Raw genomic sequence first — 26,758 nt, forward strand, 5'->3', positions numbered from 1 at the left:
TAATTGCGAGAAAGCAGGTTCATCCTAGGGCCAAGATTACTTGTTATTTGCCTAGTTTTCTCATTTGGTTAGGTCCCAGTTTTAGGCTGGATTCCGACTGCGGCTGAAGTAACTTCTGCTACTGTAACTCACTCCCAATATTTATTGTCAACATTCTGTTCTTCACTCCCTAACTACTGCTTTGCTTGGGATTGGTTCAAGCTAACTGTTAAGTTGGTAATTTGTTTTAAGGAGAAACTCCATTTCTTTCTCTTGAAAGAGAAGGGGGATGCTGTATCCATTATGAGCCTGTAACAAGCAGTATGTTTTTATAGACTTACAGATGGGAGAAAGATTAGTACCAGCAGGGATGGTCTTACAGCTGGTACATCAGGCTCCTGCTCTACTGTCCCCTTCCAAAGCAAAAGGGAACTGCCTGACAGTGCAGGTGTCTAACACTTGGCTAGCATTCCTCACTGTTGTTCAAGTTAATGGACTCTACAGTGAAAGATCTGAAAAACCTTGATGTTTAAACAGCTAGTAACACTTCACTGGAAAATGAAAGCGTGCTCCCAAAAAAGATTGAAGAGTGAGTTGAAAGAAACAGATTGATAACATTCAGATAGAATATCGGAGGTTGTTCTGGAAGGCTTGTGGAGGACTAGTAACATCCTCACTTATGGAAAAAGGTAAGAGTAAAGAGCAAGTTCTAGCATTTATGCAGCTGATTTCAAACAAAGCCTGGTTTGTCTCATACAGGTTGCGCAGCTGCTTGGAGTTAATCCAGAAAGGATTTATGCGTGTGTATTTATAAAATTAGCTTTTGGTGCGTCAAGGTGCTGAGCACTTTGGCTTTTATCCAGAAGTGTCTTTAGCTACATGCTTAATTTGGGGTATTTAAGTGTGGTTGGCTTCTGGTTTCCCAGGGTCAAGCTCAGGAAACCAAACTCGTCTAGTTACGCAAATGCTTAGATGTTTTGCTTGTTCAGAATGCCTGGTATTTTGAGGGCTAAGTTACTACAGAGCACATCTAGCAGACAGCCTCAGAGAAAAGGAATACGCAGTATAATATTGCTGCCAGTGAAGTAATTATGCTTGGTTTATATGGAATTTTAATCAAGGATGAGCCATAAAATTAAAGAGGAGCCAGTGTTGTGGAATTCAATTAATAGATGGCTAACATGCTGGAAAAGCAAGACATGCATTTCAAAGTAAATCACTGCATTTTTTTCTAGGTTTCAATGCAAGAGACTTTTCTAGCAAATGCTGCTTATAGTTTTGTTTTGTGTAGTAAGTAGCTCAGATGAAGGTCTGAAGGCCCTTATGGGCACTGTTATGTGGCAAAGGATTGGGGTTTTTTGTTTATCCTGTTCAAATGTTCTTCCTACAGTAAAATAAACATGAGTTTTGTGTATGTCAGTGCACTCCAGAAGCTTTATAGGAGTGTAGCTGGGAGACAGCAGGTGGCGTTCTTGGTCATACTTTCCTGAAAGCCTGAATTTCAGGGGTGGCTTTTAGCTGCAGTATCAGTTATGTAAAGTCAAGGCCAAATGAACTATTTACCTTATATTTACTACAAGCCATCTTAACAGGTATGGAACAGAAAATCTGACTCTTAGCCAACAGTCTCTGATGGTTGGTAACTGGCATAGACTGCAAACCCAGGGGTTTGCAATGTTTAATTTGAAAATTTAATGCATTTGTTGAAGAAAATAACTACATTCTGGTGACTGAAAGATTATTATAGTATTGTATGGAAATACAAACTTCTGACCTGGGAGAGAGGCAGCTGCTGCTGTTTCTAGTATACTACTGACAATTAAAATTCATACTTCACTATACCTACTTAATATTTAAGAGAAAGCTGGAATACCTCTCCCAAACTAAGTAGGAAAACTATTCCTTTTCACATTCAGATAGGATCTGGATTGTGCAGTCTTAAAAATACTTTTATTTTCCTACTGTAGATGTTCTGCTTTTCTCTGTCGATTAATACTTTTTTTTTTCCTTGGGTATTCCTGTTAACAAGCATCTTGAGTCTTCATAATTAAGGATCATTTCTTTGTTTCTTTAAACTTAATATTCTGTTTCAAACAAAAACAATAAAGGCGAAGGCTTAGTCATTGGAGGGGAGCTCAGGAATGCTTGCAGGCCTCAAGAGGCATTTTGACTTATTTTTAATGACCCTTGTAGACAAGTTTAAATAACTTTGAGACAAAAACCTCTTTAGAACTCTGCAACACTATAGAAGGTAGGCAGATCTGTAGTATATAGGTCTACAGCCATTCTAGTTGGTTTTCTTAAGGGTGTTTCAGGTTGCATCCTTGTATAAAGGCTTTTTTCTTTCTTTTAAGCTGTGGCCGCTTACGTGCCCTTTTGTGGCCCGAATACTCCTTAGCAAGGGCATTACAAGTAGATGCTGCACATGCATTCTCTTTCTCTGTTACTTTTCTCTTACTGTTTGTGGACAGTGGTTTAAACTCGGCAAATATCTGATTGTCTGCTCTCTTTCCAGGTTAATTTGAAGAATAAATCTTTCAGTCACCTTGTTTCTGTTTATTGGATTTAGGCAATGAGAGGGGATGGGAAAGCTTAGAATCGCTACCGATACTGGTCCCAGACTTTATGACAACATATTTGTCTCTTCTTGAGCAATTGGAGGGATTGTCCGCAGAAAGTGGAATGCTTTGAGGAGCTTATGGTGTGTTTTTTGTTCTGTGCAGTTGTCTGAACATCCTAATCAATTCCAGCAATACATGTAGTGAAAACTGAGTGGCTTTACCTCACCAAGTACAGATGCTGGTTATTACAAGTACTGATGCTCTAAGTAACAACAAAACTTCTCGTATACTGTCAGGTAAGGCCAGCCCCAAAGTCCCCATTCCAAAAAGCAACACAAAGCATACAGTGAACCCCTGATAAGAGAAAAGGGTTAAGGTAGGGACCATCTGCACAAATCAGACCTATACAAGTCTATGGGTTGTGTCAGAGCCAGCTGAGCCTGAACCTCATGTTCACATGAAACAAAGTATGCGTTAGTTATAGGAACTGTCCCCTATGGGAGAGGGAGGCACCAATCTGCCAACCTTACCTGATGTCTTGGGAGGCTGTGAAGGGACTGCCTTGGCTTGTCCTGTTTGGACTACTACCCCATGCTGCTCTTCCATGTGGGCACCAGTGATGCTGCCAGGATTAACTTGGAGCATATTAAGAGTGGCTACAGAGCACTGAAGGTGTGAGTGAAAGGCAGGAGACCCAGGTGGTGTCCCTTTAATCCTACCAGTGAGGGGGAAAGGCTCAGGCAGATGTGGACTCATCATGTGGGTCAACACTTGCCTGTGTGGCTGGTGTCGCAGGCCTGGCTTTGACTTCTGTGGCCACAGGTCTCTGAGGGGTGAGGGCTACTGAGTAGGGATTGGACATATTTGCTAAGACATGCTTGTCCCACTTGGTCAGACAGACTTGTTAATCTAGTGAGGAGGGCTTTACACTAGGTATGTGGTGTGAGGGTTACTGTAACCTGAAGAGAAGTGAGAGCAAAAGGGGCAGAGCAGATGTGTCTGGCAGACAGCATGATAGGGGAGGCTTTCACACTTCCCTGTAAAAGCAGCATGACTTGGGGCCCATCTCAAGTGCCTGCACACAAATGTGTGTATCATGAGGAAGAAGCAAGAGGAATTCAAGACTACACTGTTGCAGAACTAAGACTTCATTGGGATTGTGGAGACATAGAGGGTCCCTATAGCTTGTTATTGGAGTGTTGCAGTGAAGGGAGACAGGAAAGATAAGGTGTGTAGGTATGGAGGAGAGGTTGAGCCCTGCATAAAGGAGTTGCATGTATGGAGCTCTTTGCCTTGGGACAGATGATGGGTTAACCTGCACAGAGCTTGTGGGTAGGAATCAAGAGGGACAGGTCAGCACAGGTGATGCTGTAATAAATGTCTGCTACAGACCATCTGACCAAGAAGAGGGTGCAGATGAAGCCTTTTTAAAGCAGCTGGAGAAAGTTTCACATTCACAGGTCCTGATGCTCATGGGTGACTTTAACCACCCTAATATCTGCTGGAAGGGCAATATGACTGGCTGTAACCAATCCAGGAGATTTTTGGAATGTGATGAAGATGACTACTTGGTGCAAGTGATGGATTAGGGAAGATACTCCATTGGACCTGCTACGCATGAACTAGGAACAACTGGTGCATAATGTAAAGGGCAAGAGCAGCCTTGGCTGCAGTGACTCTGAGACTTTTGTAGTTTAAGATCCTAAGAGGAGTGAGCAAGATAAACAGCATATTTATAACCCTGGACTTCAGAAGAGCAGATTTTGGCTTGTTCAGGGACCTGCTTGGCAGGGTATTGTGGGAAACTGTCCTGGAAGGAAAGGGGCCTGGGAGAGCTGGTTGATCTTCAAAGACAGCCTTCTCAGAGCATGGGAATGATCTGTTCCAATGTAGAGTCGAGCAGGCTGGCAAAAGGCCAGCATGGGTGAACATGGAGCTACTGGTTAAACTCAGATATAAAAAAAGATGCACATAGAAGGTGGAAGCAGGGATGGGCTACCCAGGAGGAATGCAAAGATATTGCCTATGCATGTAGGAATGGAGTCAGGAAAGCCAAAGCTCAGCTGGAGTTGAAACTAGTAAGAGAGGTGAAGAGAGGTTCTCTTTAAGAACAGCGGTAGCAAAAAGAAAAGCTAAAGCGAATGCAGGCCCTTTGATCAGTGGGGCAGGGAAACTAGTGACAAGCAACAGGAAAAAGGCTGAGGCATACTGCCTTTTTGCCACCAAGCTGGTTCACTGGGCTGGAGAATGTGACATAAAAGGAAATAAGGACATACGAAATTTAGCTAGACTTGGTATAATCAGAATGAGGTACCCTTGAACTTGCTAAAAGTCAGCAATTTCCTAAAGAGGCACAAATAACCTTTTCATGGATTCTTTACAGGGCCTGTATTATGTGATCAAACATTATTTGGTGGTAAACAGCTCTAACATCAAATGTCAAAACTTCTTTGGGGGTGTTAAAAATGAGTTCAAGAACACTGTTAGATACTTTCCTTCTACTGTGGAACAAGAGCATCTCTTGTTCTTTTTCCTCAGTTTGTCTGGTTCATCATCTAAAATCCAAGAATGAAAAGGATAAGGTCAATAGTATGTTGCCATATATTGGATTGTTCTAGGTAGGACTGGTGTCCTGAGCCTCTGAGTCAGATCATTAATCACTTGATTTTCCATTTAGACCCAGAATTACCGCTGCTTATTTGAATACAACGTATGTCCTAGTATTTCAGCTTGAGATGCTGGTACACTGTTTTCACAGGGTCTTCATGTGTATAGTTTTCTAACTTTACATCCTATCAGTCATTATGTGTCTTCAGAAAGTTCTCAGTTTGTTGGAATAAAAGAAAATACATGTTGCTTTATCAGTAAGAACAGGCCATTACAGCAGTGGCCTTGCGTTGCTATATTTGTAGCAGTGCAAGGGGAAATCTCCTCTTTACAATGTCGAAACAGACAACTGGGGTCTACTAATGCAGTTACCAGTGCTCTAATTTTCTCACCAAATAGCCACAGCTCTGTGTACAAGTCATTCCCTCTGCCTGCTTCAGGAATAAGGCAGAAGAAAAAAGTGCACTGACATCTGTCAAACATGAAGCTTTGGACTTAGCTACTTGGCCTGATGGTATGTTTGCACAGGCAGCGCAAGGGGTGCTTGTCTGAAATAGCTCTTTGCTTCTAGAATCCCAATGGGCTGGGTGCCTGCCAGCTGCCTATCACAGGATCCACACTTCTACTCCAAAAGAGAAAGTGTCCTCTTTACTTAATGGTAGTGGTGGGTTGTAAAGGCTTTGTATTCAAGGTGGGTTGTGGGATGTGCCCTTCACGTTCAATTTCCTGAGTCCTTAACCATGCTTTGTTGTGAATTTCTATGTAGGTGAGAAAAGTTTGTGGGACTCTCAGCTTCGTGGCCCTTCATAAGAGGTAGGAAGAGAGATTAGGACCTCAGCCAGACCCACGAGAAAATTCAGCATCAAAATAAAATAGAAAATTACCCACATCCAGTCTTGCCTGTGCTGGGTAATTCAGGCTGACTACCGTACCAGGAATTACTACATTTACTGTACGAACAGTAACTGTTTTGCAGCAGAAGACTTACAGCAGTGCCAACCTAATGGAAAATTTTAGAAAGGAATAATGAAAAAGGTAACTTATTTGTAATGTTTGGAACTGCTGGGAGAGTGCCCTGTGAATTCCCAGGTAGTCTAACAACTTTTAAATTATTCCATATTTAACTTAAATGTGCTGTAGCACTTCAGACATTATGGCAGTAAAGGGACCTTGCTTTGAATGGCAGGATTTTAATGATGGTTTTTAATGGTGTTAGTTTAACCATTAGAAAGAGTGGTTCTGCACTTCTTTCAGGTGCCATGCACTGCAGAACTGGAGCTAGAGAGTTCAGTCCAGCATGACTTGATAAAACAGGAAAGGAAATCAGTTCACGTAATTTCATTTTGCCTAATTAACAATATATTTAAGATTTTATTTTTCAAGCATTAGCAAAAAATTCTCAGAAATTTCTCATCCCTGTTCTCTGTAATACCATCACTTGGGGAGGGGTAAGGGGAAGGGAGGAAAAAAAGGAGAAATAAAAGGCAGAGACACTATTGAGAACTTCTTCTTTATGTTTGAAGTTTTATCAGTTCTCACATCAGAATGACAGAAAAAGAGAACTGTGATGGAGAAAGGATGATACATATACAAAATTGCCCTAGTGGTTAAGTACTTTCAGGGGAAATTCAGACCACAGAATCTGCTCTGCTGCACTTTTACTACCCTTTGGAAGGGTTTAAGATTTGTAAGTATTGACGAATGAAAGCTTTGAAGCCCCAGGTCTTACGAAATGCTAACACAGGGATGCACTTGATTTTTAAAAAGAAGGTGCGGTGGTTATTATGCTAATGTAGGTATTTATGGGTAGCCACATGGATAGAAACAATAGCATGGCAAAGTCCGGCCTGCAAGTTTACACCATATGCACCTTTGCATGGGCAGAGCCTGTCTGGCTGTAAGGGAATTTGTGTCTCAAGTTGCTGTGCACTTTTCTCTGCTGCTTGGATCCAGGCAGAGTGGCTTGCTGCCTTGAAGAATGTGATGGAAACAGTGTGGTACCTTGTCATATTTGTACCACCAAAACTATTTTTAGATTATAATTTCATTTGCATATATTTGTAACCAGGTTAGTGGCACCTATGTCTTGGGTTGATTCTTTTTTCTTCCAAATGAATCATAGACTAATCTACACTGGGAGGATTCCTGGCAGTCATCTTGTCCCATTTCCCATTACATAATAGCAGAAAATAGCACTGAAATGTTGAGTTAGAGAAGGGAAATTAAAATCTTCACCTACAATTGCACAGGCAGTTGCCTTTTCCTCCAGTGAAGCTAAGCTTTTTCCTTCATTTTTTTTGTTCATTTCTAGCAGCCGTTTATTTTCAGTGAATTGTGTTGCTTCATAACGGATTGCCATTTGTTTGCTCTTGTTCCTGTCTACTCTGAAAACGACTGTTCTGTAGCCTCGGAAGGCTGTCTTAAGCATAGGTTCAGAATCTACCTAAATCAGAGCCTGTACTAGTAATTTTAGTTTTTATTATTTTCTTGCCTTGCTAAGCAGGGGTGCACAGAAGTATCTTCTGATCTTCAGAAAGTGGAGCAAAGAAATGTTCTTCCATGGACGGATCTTTTTAAACATCTTGCTGCTATAGCACCATTTGATTCACAGGCACTCTGTTTCTTGCCTACTGGCTAAGTATAATCGGTCACCTCCTGCTATAGGTGAAGCTTTCCTGTCTCTTAATATATGATTAGAATTCTAATTTATTTAAATAATATCCTTCTTATATCTACATTGTTCTAAATGTCTTTTCCTTAGGGCCAGAGCGGATGTACCACTTTCTGAAACAAACCAGCACTTAACGTGTTGCTCAGTTAGTGGTGTACCTACATACTTATAGGAGATAAGTGCTTAATTATTTGGAATGAGGGTGGTAGTGATGTTTTTCCCAGTTGTCTGAAGACCTCTTGCCAAATCCTGCTGATGTCAGAAAAGGAACGTTCAGATCATGGAAAGAGTTTGCATTGTGGCAAGATAGAAGCAACAAAAAGCCCAGTATGTCTCAGTATGGCTCTGATTATTTCTGTGAGAGAGATATGTTGTGTAGAAGGTTTATGAGCAGTAGGTCTTGCTGTGCTATCTGTTTTCCCTTACTCAGGTTTGGATGCCCCATCCGAAGAGCGAGCTGCTGTCTTCCCAAAGTGAGCTTCAATGGTCAGCTCTTCTGTGCTACCAAGATAGTATGTCACTATGTATTTCTTTTCGCTAGTTGAGCACGCATATGGAATCAGATATAATTTTTTTCCCCTATTGTGTTCTGCTTGCTTTTGTTCCTTCCCTAGCATTTAGCAAGAGGTGTAGCACTTCGTGCTCAGTTTGCTACTGAGACTATCATGCATGTCATTACAACCTTTTTGCTTGCATAAATCCTTAGTCTTCCTGTTAGCAGCAGGGACTAATTTACACATGTGGCTTTTGTCTTATAAATATTCAAGGTTAGTCTTATAAATAGTGAGTCAGGCCATCACTGTGTGTTTTGAGTAAAACTGCTCATTTAATTAGGCTGGAGAGAGCCTAATTGAGCAGAGCTGCTTTTCCTAGCCAGGATGCAGTCACGATTCTTATGTGAATTAGGGCAAATCACAGAAATGAGGATGGATAGTAGCAATTCAGCTAGTTCACAGGTACACTGAAAATGTTTCCCAGTTGTTTCAAAACCTGTGATATCCTATTAAATAGCTCAATATACTTGTGATGTATTCTTAAAAAAGAAAATGTATGATGACTATAACGATGAGTTTGATTGGATCAGTTTCACTTTGCAATGCAATAATTTAAGAAAATTTCCTGTGAATGGCATGAGTGACTGGCATCTCTCTGTGGTCTTGAGTATAAATATGGATATATCCTTTGTGTGCTGCCATGGTCGTAATCTATAACTACTGTAAGGACTGAAATATGTTCCTTAGGATCATATGAAATAATGTAGCTGAGCTTTATCCTGAGTTGCTAGACAGAAAGTCTGAGGGTCTAAGAAATTACATTTGTATGATGCAATTACTCCACTTACTGTAAAGATATACTTATAGCCATACTTTTGATATCTGCCTCCGTTTTAGAGAGACTGTCCCTAGAAACTTAGGGCTCTTTCAGATACTGTTCCATATGGATTTTCTGTACTGTTTGTCAGCTCCGGGAATCATATGCAAGGTAGGATGTCCCAGAAATGAGGCAGCCCAGATTGGATGTCTTCTGTAAAAGTACTGTCTACGGCTTTTGCTGACACCTGTATGGTATCTCAGTGAATTCTAGCTGTGAATAGAATTTAATAGCTCCTGGCAGTGACATGCCAGGTCTAAGTGACATTAACCAAGCTGTCTTACTTCCACAATCCTTCCTAGTGCCAGAAATAGAGATGGAGGAAGATTCTGGAGAAGGACATGGTCTTGTAATTTTCTTACACTTGCAAATCTAAAGATTCTGAAATCTTGACAGTTTTTCAATTCCAGCACAATTAACCTAGAAATTTCATAGAACCCAATGTGTTTGGATGGTTCAGTAAAACCGACTTTGACTCATAATATAACTATGTTCATATTACAGCATTTCAATAGGCTATATTCAGATATGTGGAGCTCCCTAGATCCTGTAGAAACGCACAAGACAATATAGAAGCCAGTCCTCCACAGGTATAAATTATCATATCTCACTTTGCTTCAGCTGAGCTATGATTATTTCTGCTCTTAGAGTACTTTCTATTGGGTTCCAACACCAAAGAGCTAATCCATATCAAACTAGACTTTATAAATGTGGTTAAAAGGGCAGTGCAGAGAATGCTGTTGTTTAAACAATGAGCAGAAACATAATGAGTGAGAATGTTTCCTGTTTCCCTAAATGACCTTAAGGGAAAAAATGAAGGTATAAAACTGAAAATGTCAGACACTTTAAGAAAGAGTGTTTTTTAGTAATAGAGCCAAATTCAGTCCATAAGTGTAGAAAAACCCACAGTAGATTTGCAATTTATGGCACAAAACTAATTTTGGCTTTGTCTAATTTAATTTTTGTTCATTGTATAAGGGAGTAAAAAAGAAATTCTGTATAACTTATGTCTCATTGTTTGCAAGGTTATTTTGGTATTCCCTGACCTGCTAGCAAACCATTTCCCTTTTATTGATCTTAATCCATGCAGAAATATTTCTTTCTTTGGTGGTGCAGTATTGCTGCTGGGTAGCTGAGCATGCACTTTGCACTCTGCAAGGTAAAAAGGAAAGCAGAGACCTTTTCCTTTGTTACAAACCTGTCTGTGTATCTGATCAATACTGTTGCGGCCATTCTTTACTGCTGCTGTTCCTCTACACTTACGCAATAATCTGAGAATTCACTATTGCTACGGTGAACCAGTGACAAAGATGTCTTGCTAAATCTGACCAACCTATGTCACTTTCGTGACGCTGGAATAAGACCTCAATTCTTTTTGCTGAGGGATTAAAATATTTGAAAACTATGAACTTGTAAGTAAGGCCAAAGAGCATTCTGAGGAGAGAAATGTTCTACTTGTATACCGTATTGGAACTGAAAGCCAGCTGGAGTTTTGTGCACTTCCTCTCACTAATGATAAATGTGATACTGCACTCCTGGCATTGAGCAACTTTTTTGTGTGCGTAAACTATGTATTGTAGCTGTAAGCTATAAATTTCAGCAGCACGGACAGAAACTGGGCAAATAAACAGAACAGTATTTTGCTGCTTCATGGGACCAGGTAGTCATGTCCACTTGGAAGCAAGGCAGATGAAATAATGTGAAATTGGCTCACAGTATTACAAAGCATTTATTGCTAGAATCAGGCCTGGTATTACAAATGACTCTTAGTTCTCATCATGCTGAATAAGCAACCGCAGAAGACAAATGAAAGCAGGATAAAGCAAGAACTGTTCAAGCATTACAAACAGAGCTGTATCTCAAATTCCAATATGGCAAATATAGAGCCACAAGTTCAGGCAAATTCCATGCATGTGGGAGAAATCTTCTACAGCTGGGGCTCTGAAACACAAATGCCAGCTATGCTGGATATTCTGCAGAAGAAAATCTATGCAAATATTACCAAAAAATTGAATGTACTGAATAAATTAAATCCTTTACATGCTGTGAACGTAATGATGTACGCGGTTAAAGTTGCTGATGTATTAGGAGGAAAGCTGCAAGTTGTCATTGACTCCATAGGCATTATATTGCCTAAATCCATCTACTTGCCATGTTTTAGATGCTTTCAACATAGTTCTACTATGCTCAATATCTGTAAGGCCAAGTTTCTTTTCTGGGTTCCTTCCAAGGAAATGACTTCTGATTCATATTGCATACCTGCTGAATTCTGTACTGTGCTTTCTGGTATTCTTATTTAGAACAGGTACCTACTGGGCATGTACTTAAAAGATGCATTGCTTCAGCACTGTCACCATCTTTGCAAAAATGACTTTAGTTTTAGCCATCAGAAGAGATGATATTGAGGAAACAGCTTGTTCTGTAAAAGGCATTGTCCACAGATTTAAAATTTGTCTTACCGTGATACCATTCTCAGTTTAAAAAAAAAAAAAAAAAAAAAAAAAAATCTGTAATGATAGAACATAGGATGCTGACTCTCAAGAGCTTCACAAACTCTAGCTCTATCAAAGTGATTGCATCCTTGGAATGGTTTCAAAGAGTAGTGGAAATAAAGAATAACGCTAAAGTTATTCATGTATGGATGTCATAGTGACCTTCATCCACTCACTTCTGTGCATAAAAGAACAATTAGAAGAACTTTGTGGTGGAAGATATTTCACTGCACTGCTCTTGACTCAGATCATGTTTGGTCAAATAATGCTAAATCAGAAAAAAATACCTCACCAGACTTACTAATCATGATGGTCTTTTCTGTTTTGGATGTATGTTAGATGCTTTTATATATACATTTACATATATGCATACATATATTTACAAATATTTTTCCTGTGTGTCATGAACAAGGTGAATGTTTACCTCTGTCACTTTGTGTCAGGGCCCATAACTATTTATCCTAAATCACAGCTTACCTATACGTACCCTAGTTTTTTCACACATGTAATTGCTGAGTACAAAAATGACATCAAAGTAGGAGGGATCTGGGGGAGAAGTAAGGAACTAAATTCTTTTCTAAGAAAAGGGAATATGTGGTATTGCAGTAGTGGTGCTAAGCAGTGAAGGGTACTGCTCAGGTGAGGAAAAGTGAGGTTCTTGCATTTCACTAAGACTGACCTTTCTTTGTGCACATGCTTTATGCTACAGCATCACATGCCAGGACCACATTTTATTTCTATTACTTCTTTATCCTCCTGAAATAAAGTTTTTAAAACTTGTCGTCCTAAAATCATTCCTCTGGAGTATGTTGATAGATGGAATGTGGTTTTGCTGAAAATAAACAGCTATGCAAAATAAACAGCTATACTTTTCCAATTAAAACACCAGTAGGCACGTTGACTGAGTTCGGCTTGCATCTACGAGAAGAAAATCATGAAATTTTTTGTTATACCACAGAAGTTTTAAAATAATCCTCATTATAGCTGCAAATATTGTCTTTTCCCTTTTTTCCCTAGTTTCCAGGCATGCTGCCAGCTGTTTATTATATCATTTAGTAGACATCATTAAGGATTATTTCAATTCTTTTACAGCTAGTCAATAACATACTTCTGTTACATACGCGCAAGGTCAGGGTTTATTAGTGAGATTACAATGGACGAATTTCAGATCAACTTAGTTCACAGAATCTTAGAAATGTGCGTTTTAAGGGCCACTGGAGATCATTTATTCCAGACTCCTACTTGAAGTGAGACTATTCCCAATACTAGATTGTCAGCCATAATTTTTTCTAGCCAAGTCTCAAAAAACCTCCATGGATAGAGATCCTATGACCTCTCTGGGTGTCCTGTTCCAGTGCTGCAGTAGTTTTTACCAGCAAAAGCATCCAGTCTAATGCAGCTAATGTACAACCTGAACCTCCCAAGCCGCTGTTTCTGGTCACTGCCTTTGTTATATCATCTAGCACTGCCTAGAATTTGTTTGTCATCTTTGTAACTGCACTTCAAGTAGCAGTCGGTAGCTATTAGATCGCCCTTTAGCCTCCTTTTTGCTCAGCAAGTAAATCCTTCAACCTTTCTTCACAACGTGTGTACTCTAGGCCCCTGGCCACATTGGTAGCTCTCCATTGGACGCCTTCCGGTTTCTCTACATCCTTCTTGAAGTGGGAGTGGATGAAACTGGATGCAACATCCCAGAGCCAGCCTCGCCAGCGCAGAATAGGGCACGCTATCAAATGCCCTTGATATATGCTAGCTATGCTTCTCCTAATGTAGAATGCGCTTCTCCTAACGGTGCAGAGCTTTGCCTTTTTCCTTATCGAAACTCATGAGCTATCTGCTGGACCAGTCCTTAGACTTATTAAGTCTCTCTGGTTTGAGACTCTACAATGCGTTGTTGAAACCTCCCACAGCTCCATTGCTAGTGTTTAAATTTACTCTTATCCAGGTGATATATAATCCCGTATGGATAATCTTATACATGGGGAGATTGAATAAACAGCAAGTTTAATAAATCATTTGCGCGATTGCTATGCACTGATTTTGTCAGTGCTGGAGAGAGAAACTAAATAACCTGTTTCCTATTATGGAATTGGTTAAAATAGGAATTGGAAGTAGACCACATGTAGAAAAGAATAGACACCTGTGATTTATGGAAAAAAGCTTTGATGTTGAGAGTTTTCTTTTTCTATAGTAAACTCAGGCACATGCTAATTCATTTATTATGAATGTGCCTTTCCAATATACATTACTGTAATTTCCTTTATAATTTTTGAACTCCTTCACTTTTCCTATATGGGAGAACAATAGCAGGAAGGAGAAATATGTATGTATTATTTAAACTGAAGAAGGGACAGGTGCAAAATTAAGTGACTTCTAGTTTAGTAGCACAAAATGTTTATACAGATTCAAATGGGATATCTTCCTAGATAGATGCTAGGAAGGTATCTGTGAGAACAGTTATATAAGGATAATGTTACATGAGCTACTTTTCCAGTGCTTTAAGAGTACAAGGAAGTAGCTATGATAGCCTGAGAAATAATGTAGTAGAGATTTGTTAGAGCACAAGGTCACATGGATATTGATGTGGACAAGGGAAACAGACAGCCATAAAGCTCTGAGGTCCAATGAATCAGAGACACTGGGCAGTTATTTTACTTGGTCTCCCAAACATCGCACAATTATTGTTGACACTTGTAAATCTGTGTGGCTTTCTTTCCTTTATAGAAATGTGGTAAGGAAATAAAAATAGAGTATCCGCACTATCCTACATGTTTTGTATGAATAATAAATTATGTTTCCAAGGCTGCTGCTGTTGTGTGCTCAGGCTGGGTATTCAAACATATATTTGAAGTGTTAATTTGAATAATTTCAATAAATATTTGAATAGAGGCTACAAACAGGCATTTTATTATTAGAGTGCATTTGGAGATTTTACAAAGTGTACATGAGTGTCATTAATTCTGTCTTTACTGTTGAATGACAGGATTTAATTTTCAGCTAGGTTCCAGTGACTCACCACACCTGGTCTCAGCTGACAGAATGGAAGCATTTTCCAGCTAAACTGCTCTTCAGCAGAAAACTAAATTTTTTATTAATTTTTTCCCCATAGATTTTCTGTTTTCTGTCAAAACATGGAATGCCTCAAAATTGGAATAGATCTTTCTAGGTGGCTAAAGTTTAATATATTTCAGCTGAAATTAAATATTTCTTTTCTGACAGGTGTCTTTGTGAAGTGCTGTCTATCAATCAGCAATGACTAAACTAAATCTTCGGTCATGCATCCTGACCACACAAGCACAATACATGACCTTCTCACTTGTCAGAGAAGGAAAGGCCACAGTGCGTTCCCAGAGTTCTCAGCCAGCTGGGGATCCTGGCCTGTAGAGAAAAATAGCATTCTGACTGAAAAATCTAAGTGTCAAATGTGACCGTAGTGTACTAATTACCAAGAGGCTTAAGATAGGTCTCCCTTTTTGGCCTCTTATCCCTCCGTTCACTGATTTGGCATAATCTTTCACCTGCCAGATAGTAACAGGTCAACTGGACAATGGAAACCACAAGCTTTAATTGACTGAAAAATAGCAAGGTCAAAACTACTGGATGAGAACACAGTCAAAAAATCAGTAAATCAATATGAATCTTTAGCAGCTCAGACACTAAACTGACTGACTCCTACAATGAGGTGACTGCACAGTCAGTGGAGAAGGAGGGCAGAGCTTTGACTTTGTAAGGCTTCTGACATGGTCTCCCACAGTATCCTAATACATAAATTGGTGAGATGTGGACTGGATAAGCAGATGATCAAGAGAGTAGAAAGTTGACTGGACTGATGGACTCAAGAGGTTGTGTGATCAGGGGTATGAAGTCCAATTTTTGGCTGGTTCCTAGCTGCGTCCCTCAGGGACTGATACCAAGACCCATACTGTTTAACATAGTTATTAATGACCTGGACAATGGGAAGGAGTTCACCCTCAGCACGTCTGCAGATGATACCAAACGTGCGGGAGTGGTTGATATGCTGGAGGACATGCTACTATTCAGAGGGACCTCTATTTCTCAACAGGCTGGAGAAAAGGGGTGACAGAAATCTCATGAAGTTTAACAAAGGCAAATTCAAAGTCCTGGGACGGAATGACATCATGCAACACTACAGAGTGGGGGGCTGAGTGACTAGAAAAAGCTTTGCAGAGAAAATCTTACTGCTGTCTACAACTGCCTCATGGGAAGGTATAGAGAAAACAGAGACAGACCCTTACCAAAGGTGCATAGCAACAGGACAAGAGGCAAAGGATGCAGGTCGGAACATGGGAACAAGAAAAAAATTTTCACCTGTGTTCAAACAGTGGAGCAAGTTGCCCAGAGAGGCTGTGGAATCTACATTCTTGGAGATACTCAGAACTCAGCTGCTCAACGTCCTGAGCAACCTGGTCTAGTTGGACACACTTTGAACAGCAGGTTGGGCTAGATGACCTCCAGAGGTCCCTTCCAGCCTTAGTTATTCTGTGATTCTCGATTCTATATTGTGTCCTCTTCTGCTGCTGAAGTTATTAATAAAACAAATCTATTTTCCTTTGTCAGTCTGCCAAGTTGCTATTTCCATGGTAACAAGGGGATTCCTCTTTTTCAATTCTTCCTACTTGTTAGATTAGTTACCATATTAGTAAGAAGGAAGACCTAACTGAAGGTGGAGAAATCCCTCACTACCACAGGATTTTCTTTTCTTCACAATGCTGTAGCATTCAGTTACTCTATCAGATGGGGAAGATATTGCTGAGACAACGTTCAGCAAAGTAACTGCACAGTGGCTCTTGGTGTCAAAAAGAAAGGGTGAAGAGACATTTTATCTTCTGCTTGTTGCTTTTAGCATGGAAGTGGCCAAAGAAAAGGAAACTGCTCTCATCTTCTTTACCAGATTCTGATTAACAACCTTGCACACTGGAACAACCACCCAACCTCAGATGAGTTATTTCTGGTTTACACCCTATGAAGGCAATCAAATTATATTCCTGGGTTTGAGACTACTAATAAGAAATGCCTATAAACCAATAAATACTTAAACCTTTGAGATATCTTGCTGTGAAGAAGAGCAATTAGGTTTTAGGTATCTACTGAAATCTCTTACCCCATTGCTCTGACTTTGTATTGCTTGTTAAATGATTTCAAAAGATACTCAGTTTGAGCAGAGCGTCTGCTGTGCTGTAAAACGAAGGCTTCACTAACGGCTATTTACCTTAATAGTTTTCAGATTGCATCCCACATGACTACAAAAAGGGAAACATCAGCTATATTTACAATGTCAAGAAAGACAACGTTTTTTTCCTTAAGCTTTCATCTTGTTTGCTCCCTTAAAAACACTAAAAATGAATAGAAAAGAATTTCCTGGGGAAAACTCTGAAACACTTAGATAAAATAGAAGGAAATGACAGTGAAAGAGAATGACAGGCCTGTGTGTCATGGATGGGGGTGGGAGACTTCAAATTATGAAGCAGAGGGTAAGAAGCAAAGTGTTCCTTAGTAGTCAGTGGCTTAAAAGTCATGACATTATTAATCATTTGTATAGGACAAGAAATGTGCATGGCTCTGTACTGTGAAAGATAAACAAATAGATGGATCTGTCATGGGTTTACATTTTAAAGGAAGGGGAAAAGTCAAAGGAACACAGTACGGCATATATAACCATTGGAGCTTTCAAGTTTTAGGGAATAGTTGAAGTTTTTACAAGGTCAGGAGTAGCGACAGTTGGGAAACACTTTCTGAATAACTTCTGTCAGAAAAAAGCTGTTTCAAATCAAATTATTCCTCTCCCACAAAGCTGTTTTGACTTCAGTTAAAGTTTCTACCAACAGAAAGGGTTTCACTTCAGAAGAGATTCAGATTTAATTTTGGAATGTATTCTGATTTTTTTTCATTATTTGCTGTTATTAGATAATATCGCGTAAGTAAAGTAAGTTGCATTTGTAAATGTTTCTGGACACCTGCTAGCTTGTATTTCTTTACACTTCCAGCTCTCTGTTTTTCTAGAGTTAAAGAGGAGTTAGGTTTTGGTTTATATTGAAACATTTTGGGGAAAATAAGTTGGTATTTATGCTGCTTACCTTTATCCAGGTAATGTAGTTGCTCATTAGGAAGCCAGTCTCCATGCTTAGTCAGCAGGGAAGGAGAGGTAAGAGCATTTATTTTCTGTGAGGCCCAAGGCGGGTGATGCTGAAGAACAGGCAGAGTAAATTTGGAGGCTGAGCGTTACCACCCTCCACCTGCTGAAAGGGGATGCTACAACAGCTTGAGCCCAGAAAGATTTTTTCTAAGACAATATGGCTAATTGCTTCTCAATAACAGACAGGACTTGTTACGGTAAAGAAAAAGTGTTTCATAGCAATAATAAGCATACCTCATTCATTTCTTACATGAAAATAGAATATTTGCACCATTGTATCATAAGAGAATGTGAAAATATGACAACAGCACCATCCATAAAACAATGTAAAATAATTCAGACATTGAAAAACTTGGAAATGTTTTTTTACAGGACCATGATTTTTAGAGCCTCTAATTCCACAAGTGTTTGTTTTTCTTCAAATTAATAATAAAACGAATATCAGCTTGTCATTCTGATTAAACCAGGTTTCTACGCTTCGGCCAGCTTTTGAGGCAACAGAGCAGTTTGCTCATTCCACTTTCCCGTTGATGGATTAAGTGAAATCTCCCCTTGATTCCTAAACCTGACTAGGGAAGTGTCACCCTACCAAACAGCAAAGCTTTTACTAAATCACAGCGTTCATGAGTCACATCTATCAAATACTGCCGCTAAGAGCAAATTTGGCAGAGGGACTGCATTGTTATACCCTTCTGTTTTGTATATCATTATATCATCAGCCAGAGTTATTTTTCAGAACAATGTTGAGTGCCTATTACATACCTCTTCAAGCATGTCAGTATACATTAATATTATACTGACCAGCCATTTTTCATTTTCATGGATGTCATGAAATGAGTCAGGGAGATAATATTTATGTTTTAGGCATGCAAGGTGACCCTCAAGAATGTTAAACCAAATTAATTTTAAAGCAGATTACGTAAACTGCATTTAACTCCTTTTTAGATACTGTCTTTCAGAATTAAATTCTATGTAGCTTAATTCAAATTCAGAAGGAATTTAATCAGATGATTGAATTCAGGGTACCTTAGAACCTAACAATCTAAGGCTGTTGGAGTACTCCACTTAAACACATATCTTTAGTTAACAGTTAATTCAAACTCATTTTCTCAATTCTGATCATGTTATCAACTTCCCAACTGAATTCCTGCATATCCTAACTTGTTTTCTCATAATAAACCCTGCTAGGCTGGAGGATGCTAGTAACTGCCGATACTCTTAACCTTGATATGTTAGGGATCTCAAACCTCACTGTAGCTGACCAACTGCCTAGTAAACTTTCGTTTAACCTCATTAAGAAAATAATTAAATCCCCTTTTGTTAGCAATAAATGAAACTCTAGACAATGCTACCAAAGTCACAGACCAGTAAGGTCCTAAGGAAAACCTGGACTCTACCAATCAAGCAGATTTCTCCGGGACACTGCAAATGCAGAGGATGGGTTCTGATTAGATTGCAAGAGTGCATATGTGTGAGCGAGAAGTGAACCTGACAAAAATGCAGTCAAAAGAAATCCAGGGCCAGCCAAGGAAGTACTAGTAGCATGGCCCTGGAAGAAATCCAAAGAGGGGGAGAAAGAACTAATTTTGGACAGAATGCTGGCATAAAACAGGTTTGATTTTCTGAACAAAGAAACTGCCTCCTGTTGTTTGTCCCTACTGTATTCATGGAGACAGAATTCTGTATATGTTCTTTGTAAATAAAGAGAAACACACCCAAAAATCCCTAACTCGCCAGATGTAACTTGTTTTACATCAAGAGTCTTGACTGAATACAGAATTATATGTCTAGGGTACTTGATATTCAGTACGTATCTAGTACTTTTCTAAAATCTGCTGCCTTCATTAACTCTACTTCTGAGCTCCTTTTGCACAGATATAATGAGTATTGATCTTTGGGAGAAAAAACAATCAGTTCAAGAATCTAAACACTACTTGCATATCTCCTTCCATACTGTACACTGATGTAAATAGCAGAATAAGTCACCATAATTTTTGCTCCCCGGCAAAGTAGAGAACCCCTCAGGAAAAGCAAGGTTAGCACAGAGCCCTCATTGCCCCTGGCAGCGGGGTTGCCGTGCTAGGGGAGACTCTCTAAGTGCTGGCCTTTGGGGGCTGGGCTGTTTTTAGCCAGCATGAACTGATGTAGTCCTCTGCAACAAGGCAGCTCTGGGACGTTCCTTGTCCGAGCTTACCGCTCAGCCCTCTTGGTCTTCTGGAAAACGAATACAGATGATCAGCAAGAGGTGAAGGATACTCATGGGGACCTGATTTTAAAATGGCATGGTCAGAACGAAGAAGTAGCTTGCAGGGTCAGCGGGTGGGAATTATGCTGTCTGAAGGGCAGTATTCTTCTATGAGTACTGTTAAATTATCCCTTTCGCAAATTACTTATCTTTCTGGCTTAGAAAAATACTCTGTACACCACAGATGCTACAACCGGATCGCAACCAAGTTCCTGTGCTTTTAATTTCTCTAAGCAGTTCTACTAGGTCTTATCACTGACTTTGATTTCTAATTACCCAATTGAACAGTACACTGGATGTTTAATACATGTCACCTGGCTCTCAGGGTCAGAGTATAAACCAGTCCCACTGTTAACACTCGTTATACCCTAGTGTAACAAATGATGAGAATTAGTAAATAGTTTGAGAGTGACAGAACGTTCTTCTTTCAGTAAGAAATGGGATGCTGTTTTCCATTCTCCCGCTACTCCAAGACTCTCCTTCCGCTTCAGATCAAGAGCTAAGGAGAGCCTTATACAAATACATGGCTTGTAGATATCACTGCCACAGCTCTTTTAGATGGGACAGACAATTCTTCTAACTTGCTATTCTCCAGGAAGAATATTGTGCAGCAGCTCAGGTGACCAGAATAATGAAACCCACTGTAGGCCTGTGTAGCCTCTTCTTTAAAGGATGAAGAGTTTCCATGAGGAGGAAAGGGGAGAGGAAGAAGTGATACCACATAACCAGTTTAAATCTCAGATGAGGAAGTCCCTTCTAATAGATTAGTATTTTCCACAGCAAGATAACTATAATTGCATTCTACAGGGGCCCCTTAAATTCCAGTTTAGATTCTCCCCTGCAAAGGTCCATTCTAGCTACCAAGGGTTTCCAGATCATACACTTTGTGTTTGCACATGGGATGAGTGCTGGTATAGGAGCTGTAATAGCAGTTCTCTATTGCAGGAAGGACAATTGCTTTCTGTATTTCCAGAATCTGCCATGGTTTGTGCTGCTGGGTAGCACAACGAAGCTGAAGTGCAGCCTTGGTTCAAGACCCATATCTTCACAAGGTCAAATTGTTCTTTATCTAACTCAGCATCTTTGCCTGCCTGCACTGCTGCTCAGGCAGAAGAAGAAGGAAGTTTGCATGTCAGGAAGATTGCTTCCTATTGCAGCATGAATAACCCAACTGGTAGCAAGTTGGCTGTGTGCCATTCAACATTGAACAGCCAAGTCAAACTGGGTCAGATTTATGCTTTACAGGGGTAATGCTGTCTAGTCATACGCTGGCGCAGGAACGTTCTCAGATCAGAGTCAGCTCAGTCATGGGAGGAGGAAGAGAGAGCAAAGGAAGTTTGGCTGTCAGAAACAGTGTTTTATCTTCTATTGTAAATAGCCAACTGGCAGCTGGTCAGGCATTCAAAGTTTAAAGGTCTAGTGACACCTGTTTTAGGTACATCCCTTCCTCAGTTAATGGGCTGAAAGCATAAGCATCGGGCAGCAGCCTGAGCTGTTAGCTGAAGCTGTTTTCCCTTTTCAGGGTGATGGACTCCACTGCTCTGTAAGTTCTGCATGTTTTTCTTGCCTATGGGCACACAGCTCAGGTTCATATTGTCATCTCTGGTGGATGAGGCAACTGCTGTTCTTGCTGTCAGACCCAATCTGCTGCCTGTTTGAGACAGGGAACAGACCTGGGTTGCAGTTCATGCATGATGAACTGGCTCCATGAAGTCCTCTGTACTCTCATATGTATCACAATTGGTTTGACTTTCACTTAAAAGGTAGTAAGTGCAATCAAACCCATTATAATATGAAGCTACTATTATTTTCTTGCACAGTGAACCTGAACGTGTCTCAGCTACACAGGTAGGGCAGTATGGAGTTTTCTTTTGGCTTTATAGTCTGACTTACATAATCATCTGTTACTTTCTGCCTGAGGAGAGGATGTTGCAGTTGCATCTGCCTAGAGGAAAGAAGAATAAATAAGTAGAGGGAGAAAAGGACAGAGGGAAAAAGATTGCTAAAAAAGACATGGAGCACAGTGTGATGGCAAATGAGTGAGTGATATTTTAACTGTTCCTTCTCTCACAAAGGAGAGCTCCATAATAATAAAATGTATACACTAACAGGACACAGTTCAGGTGGCAAAGTGAAACACTGAAAAGTTTTAGCAGAGATAAAAATAAAGAAGGTGTGCTGAGGTGGGTTCTAACAAGGCAAGCAAGGGTTTGAGCACCCCTGTCAGCATGGAAACCAAGTGCCTGGGCAAGTTTGCCCAGGGAGACAGATCAGTCAGCGGCTACAGTGAGGTGGAGAGAGGGAGTCAGAGGGTCTGGAGGGAAGAAGTTCTGTTTCTCTAGTGTTTGGAGAAAAGTTTGCGGTTTTGATATGTAACTTTGCTTTAAAGGTGTTGGAAACCTGTAATGAAAAATGAGAAGAGGAATGTAAGGATTGGCTATCGTTGTAAGAGTGGTTTGTGGAGCTGTTAGGCCAAGGGTTCGTACCTTGCAGTGGGAAGAACCTCAGCAAATGGAGGTAGTACGAAGTGCAGGGAGAAGAAGTGGAAGACACAACTGCGTTTTAGTTATGACTCCGTTTTTCTCCTGTGAGCAGCTTGGGGTAGTATTCAACAGAGCTAGCCGGTCCTGAAGCTATTTGTGCTCTCCTGAAAGGTGTGTTTCTTTAAATAATCCCTCTCAACACATAGAGCAGGTCATAATGAAACCTTCTCTCTTGCATCCACCCAGGTTTAGCTTTTATGGAAGGAAGAACAATTGGTTATTCCTGGTGGTGGTGACACACAAATGTCCCTGTTTGCAATACAGACAAAATAATGCAGCTTCTCTCTTTGCTCTCGTTTAGCCAGCATTGCCCAGAATACTCTCTCAGTCTCCAGCAACACGTGCTCTGGGACTTGCTGAACCAGACTCTGTGGCTTTGCATGCTGCTGCACCTCTGCTGGTTTTGCCATTCAGTTGTCATCCAAGTACTCTACGCTGAGGATGGGCAATAAGATAGCTCAAAGGTAATTGCTGAGCTTTAATCATCCATTTGCTGATACTTCTAGTAGAGTGTCTTTTGCCGCATTAGCAAGAAAACAGTGGTTTCTTTTCTGGGGGAGAGAGGAAGATATGGCTACAATTCTGTGTGATATATGGTCACACCCGCATTTTAGAGTGCAGAAATAATTGTAAAATTATTCTGCATAGAGTCTGGACCGGGCATATGGCAAGTCAAAGCCCAGATCCTTCCGACTCTCTCCTGCAGGTCTTTGGATTTGAGTGGCCGTGGCTGCGGTGTGCCTGAGGCCTGAACAGCTCGTTGCAGCTGTGAGGCCGCCAGAGGGGCCAGCGCTGCTGCTGCGGGAGAGGAGCGCTGCGGGCGAGCGAGACGCGAGACGCGGAGGAGGAGGAGGAGGAGGAGGAAGGGCTGGGAGGGACGGCCTGGCGCGCCCGTCCTCGGGCAGGCTGGCGTTCACCGAGGGAGGCCTCCCTGGGCCTAGAGAGGGAAGCGGGGTTTCTAAAGCGAAGCAGCACGTTTTGTGTTAGTCAGGCTAGACCGTTTCTCGAGGCCAGGCACCGAGGCGCCGAAGGAAGGACAGGCAGGGTGCTCCTGAAGCAGGGAACGTGTGCCCTCCCCGGCGCCCCCGCGCCACCCCCAGCCTCCCCAGCCCCTCTGGCCGGGGGGTTTCCTCCCTTTCCTCAGCCAGAGCCTCCTTGCCCTCTGCTGCGAACCATGGAGAGAAAGCAGTGACAAAAACGGAAGCTAATGCAACGCTTGGTGTGGCACGCCGGTCCGTGACCCAGGCGCAGGCCTGCTGCCGGTGGCACAAGCCTCGTCCGCCTCCGCCCGAGGGGCGAATCCGAGGGCCCGGGCGGCCCTCCCCCAGGAAGCTCGCCCCCGCCTTACCCCTACCGGCGGCTCCACAGGCCCGAGAAGGTAAGGCGTCTCCGGCACCGGGCCCGCCGCCACCCCCCAGGCCCGGGCGGTGGGCACAGCCGTCCCGCCGCGAGCCCTCGGCGCCCGCAAGGCCGGGTCTCTGCGGGGCGGCGTGGCGGTGGGTGGGCAGCGCGGGGCAGCGCGGGGGTGCCCCCACACACGAGCGCGAATAGTGACAGGTTAGCAGTTTTAGTTTTCCACAGAAAGGGTGTGAGGGTGAGCAGATGGGCCTGGCGCTCTCACACGGTGCTTTTCGTAGAAGGATGGAGGTAGCTTGCGTGGCTGAGAGGCGCGAGTCGGCGGCGCGAGTCGGTGCCCTGTGCCAGACGGTCACGGCTGGTGGGCGGCGGCGGCCCCCCGGGGGCCTTCGCAGCCCGTCACCCCCGAGGCAGCCGGGGCGCAGCCTCGCGCCTCTTCTGCAACGCCGATGGCAACGATTTCCCTCCGCGAGGCCGAGGGATAAAGCTTTGCTCGGTGTCAGCCGGCCAAACACCCCGCTCGGAGGCGCGCGGGGCGGAGGGCCGGTGGTAGGGCTGCGGGGGGCCGTGGGTGTCCCGGCCCGCCTGGCCTCCCTGCCTCCGAGAGCGGCAGGAGGCTCAGCGAGGGGAATACCCCACGCAGCGAAACACCTGCAGAAGTAAGACTTGAAAAGCTATGTATTAAATTCCATGTCTTTGGAGAGTTCACAGATCTGGACAGTGTAAGACAGCTTTCTAGTTGCTGGGCAGCTAGGCCTCGTCTCCGTGTTAAAGTCATGAGGAGGCTCTTAAGGAATTTGTAGGGATATTTAATAAACAGATTGAAAAATGATTAGTATCGATACAATGACCTATTTTTTTAAGAACCTAGATCTCCAGAATAGCTACGCTGTCTTTCTCCTCACCCCCCAAATTTTTTTTTGTGTGACTCATGGCAATTCAGGTTGAAACTGTAAGGTAGAAAGCTGATGACAGTGGAAAACGGAGAATCGAAATGGAGAAGCTCTTTGGATGTACGAGGGAATGCGCCTCTCCTTTTGACAACATTGTAATTGCGGTGCTTGAGCAGCAGGAAAGAGCAGGTGGCAGATGATTTTTGGAGAAGGGAGCTTTAAGTGCACTCACAAACTTGCAGGCACCTTTGCACAGCAAGAGCAAGTCCAGGGTCGCTGAGTTTGCTGCTTTATGAAGCTGTTGTTTTGGGATGATGCAAACTGGATGAGACCACCCTTCGTAATCCTGATTGGCAGGATTTTATGGTTGCTGTCAATCTATTGGGATTTTTTTCAAGAGTCTTTGAAAAAAGCCATGTATGGAAACTGCTGCATTATAAATATACCCTGGCTAACTAGACTGTTAACTCCTGGGCCATAAACATATACAGATAGAAGAGAGATTAACGATCTTTGTCCGCTATGAGTTAATCAAGGGGTTCCCACCGCCTGCTAGTACTCACAAGTTCCGTCCCTAATCTGAAAGAAAAGTGCAAACCCTAAAACATTAAAACTTTTTAAATTTACCTAAAAATGTTTAAAGCTACGTCTTGCTTAGAAGTTAGGACGAACGTGCTGTCCTCCTGGTACTGGCTCTTGGAAATGTTATGAAGTGCACCTGGCTCTGTCATTCTGTTTGCTTGTCTGTCCTACTGGGGTATTCTCTTTCTGTTTAAGCATTTCACAAGAAAAGAGCAGCCGTGGCAGTGCAGCAGAGGTCTCTGAGTAGACCACCCTGAACAGTTACAGTGTCCTGTAGGAAGCTGCCTCAGTGTTCTGTGCGCCAGGCTCCTAAAGAGTTAATCAGAGAAAGTGAAACGGAAAAAGAGGAAATATTTTTTAAAAATCCAAAATAAAAAAGCAGAAGCATAAGAAAATATAATTTGCTAGTTTGCCACCATCTGTCAAAAATGCATGCAAGTAATCACTTCAGCTACTCACTTTCCTCAGGAAGCATGGTAAGATCTACATAAAAATTGGTTCTGTGTGGGAGTATAAAAATACAGAACTAAAGCCTGGGACAAATATACCTGGAAGCATGTGATTATAAGAAAGTGAAGAAATAGGTCATCCCACCTGCAAGATTATTAAACTCCCACACTGAGAGTCATGGGGCAGTGAAAATGAAAAAGTCCTGTATTATCCAACAGAGTACGGGTGGTAGGGTGAGTTCACACTGTGTAGGGATTGGATCTGTTAATACAATTCAGGTAGAATCACCCACTGAACATATAGCTGAAATCAAGAATGTGTGTCTATGTATGTCCTCATCAGATGTTCACTACTGAAATGGGTGCAGCCATTTAAAATATATTTGTGCCATATATATTTGTGCTGTTTTTTACAGAAAAGTGGGTTGAACAGGCTGCGTGAGTACTCCTCATGCACTTTGGTGTGAAATTAGATGGGTTTGCTTAACCTGGGGATGATATAACCAAAATAGACTAACTTTGCATTGGAGTGGATCACCCTTGCACAATCCATTCACACAGTCTGTTCTGCTGGTTAGTGGTGGGGTGGCTACTTCCCTCAGGGTGATGATAACAAACACATATGGGCTACTGTTATTGTAAGCAACTTTGGCCATTTCTATAGGAAGTATTTGTCAATGGCATGAGTTTTGCCGGTGCCTAGTCCCAGTGGTTGCTCATTTGAAGTCTGACTCATACTCAACATCCCTGTAGAACTTGGAGTGTAGTTAATCTCGGTTTGATAAAAATTCTCATTAGGGGTAACTTTTAATTTTTTTCCCTCAAATAACATCACTTCTCTTTTCAAACTCCCAA

General features: G+C 41.7%; 1 protein-coding gene across 9 annotated transcripts in view; it reads left to right on the top strand.

Moving 5' to 3' along the window:
- Window positions 1-26,758, top strand: part of PTCD2 (pentatricopeptide repeat domain 2) — a 106,101-nt gene that overhangs the window by 17,840 nt on the left and 61,503 nt on the right. Inside the window, exons 11-13 of one of the 9 annotated variants that reach the window (XR_011138088.1) lie at window positions 8,249-8,330; window positions 9,694-9,779; window positions 14,901-18,528. The exons of 2 other annotated variants lie outside the window; for them this stretch is intronic. Coding sequence is in view for 5 of the 7 variants with exons in the window: in XM_068928878.1 (XP_068784979.1) it covers window positions 8,249-8,359 (111 nt within the window). In the remaining 2 variants the exon portion in view is untranslated. 6 more of the 9 variants (XR_011138087.1, XM_068928881.1, XM_068928887.1 and 3 more) reach the window with 6 other exon arrangements.

The sequence above is a fragment of the Struthio camelus genome, chromosome Z (genome assembly GCF_040807025.1).
Source record: "Struthio camelus isolate bStrCam1 chromosome Z, bStrCam1.hap1, whole genome shotgun sequence".
Taxonomy (NCBI): Eukaryota; Metazoa; Chordata; class Aves; order Struthioniformes; family Struthionidae; genus Struthio; species Struthio camelus.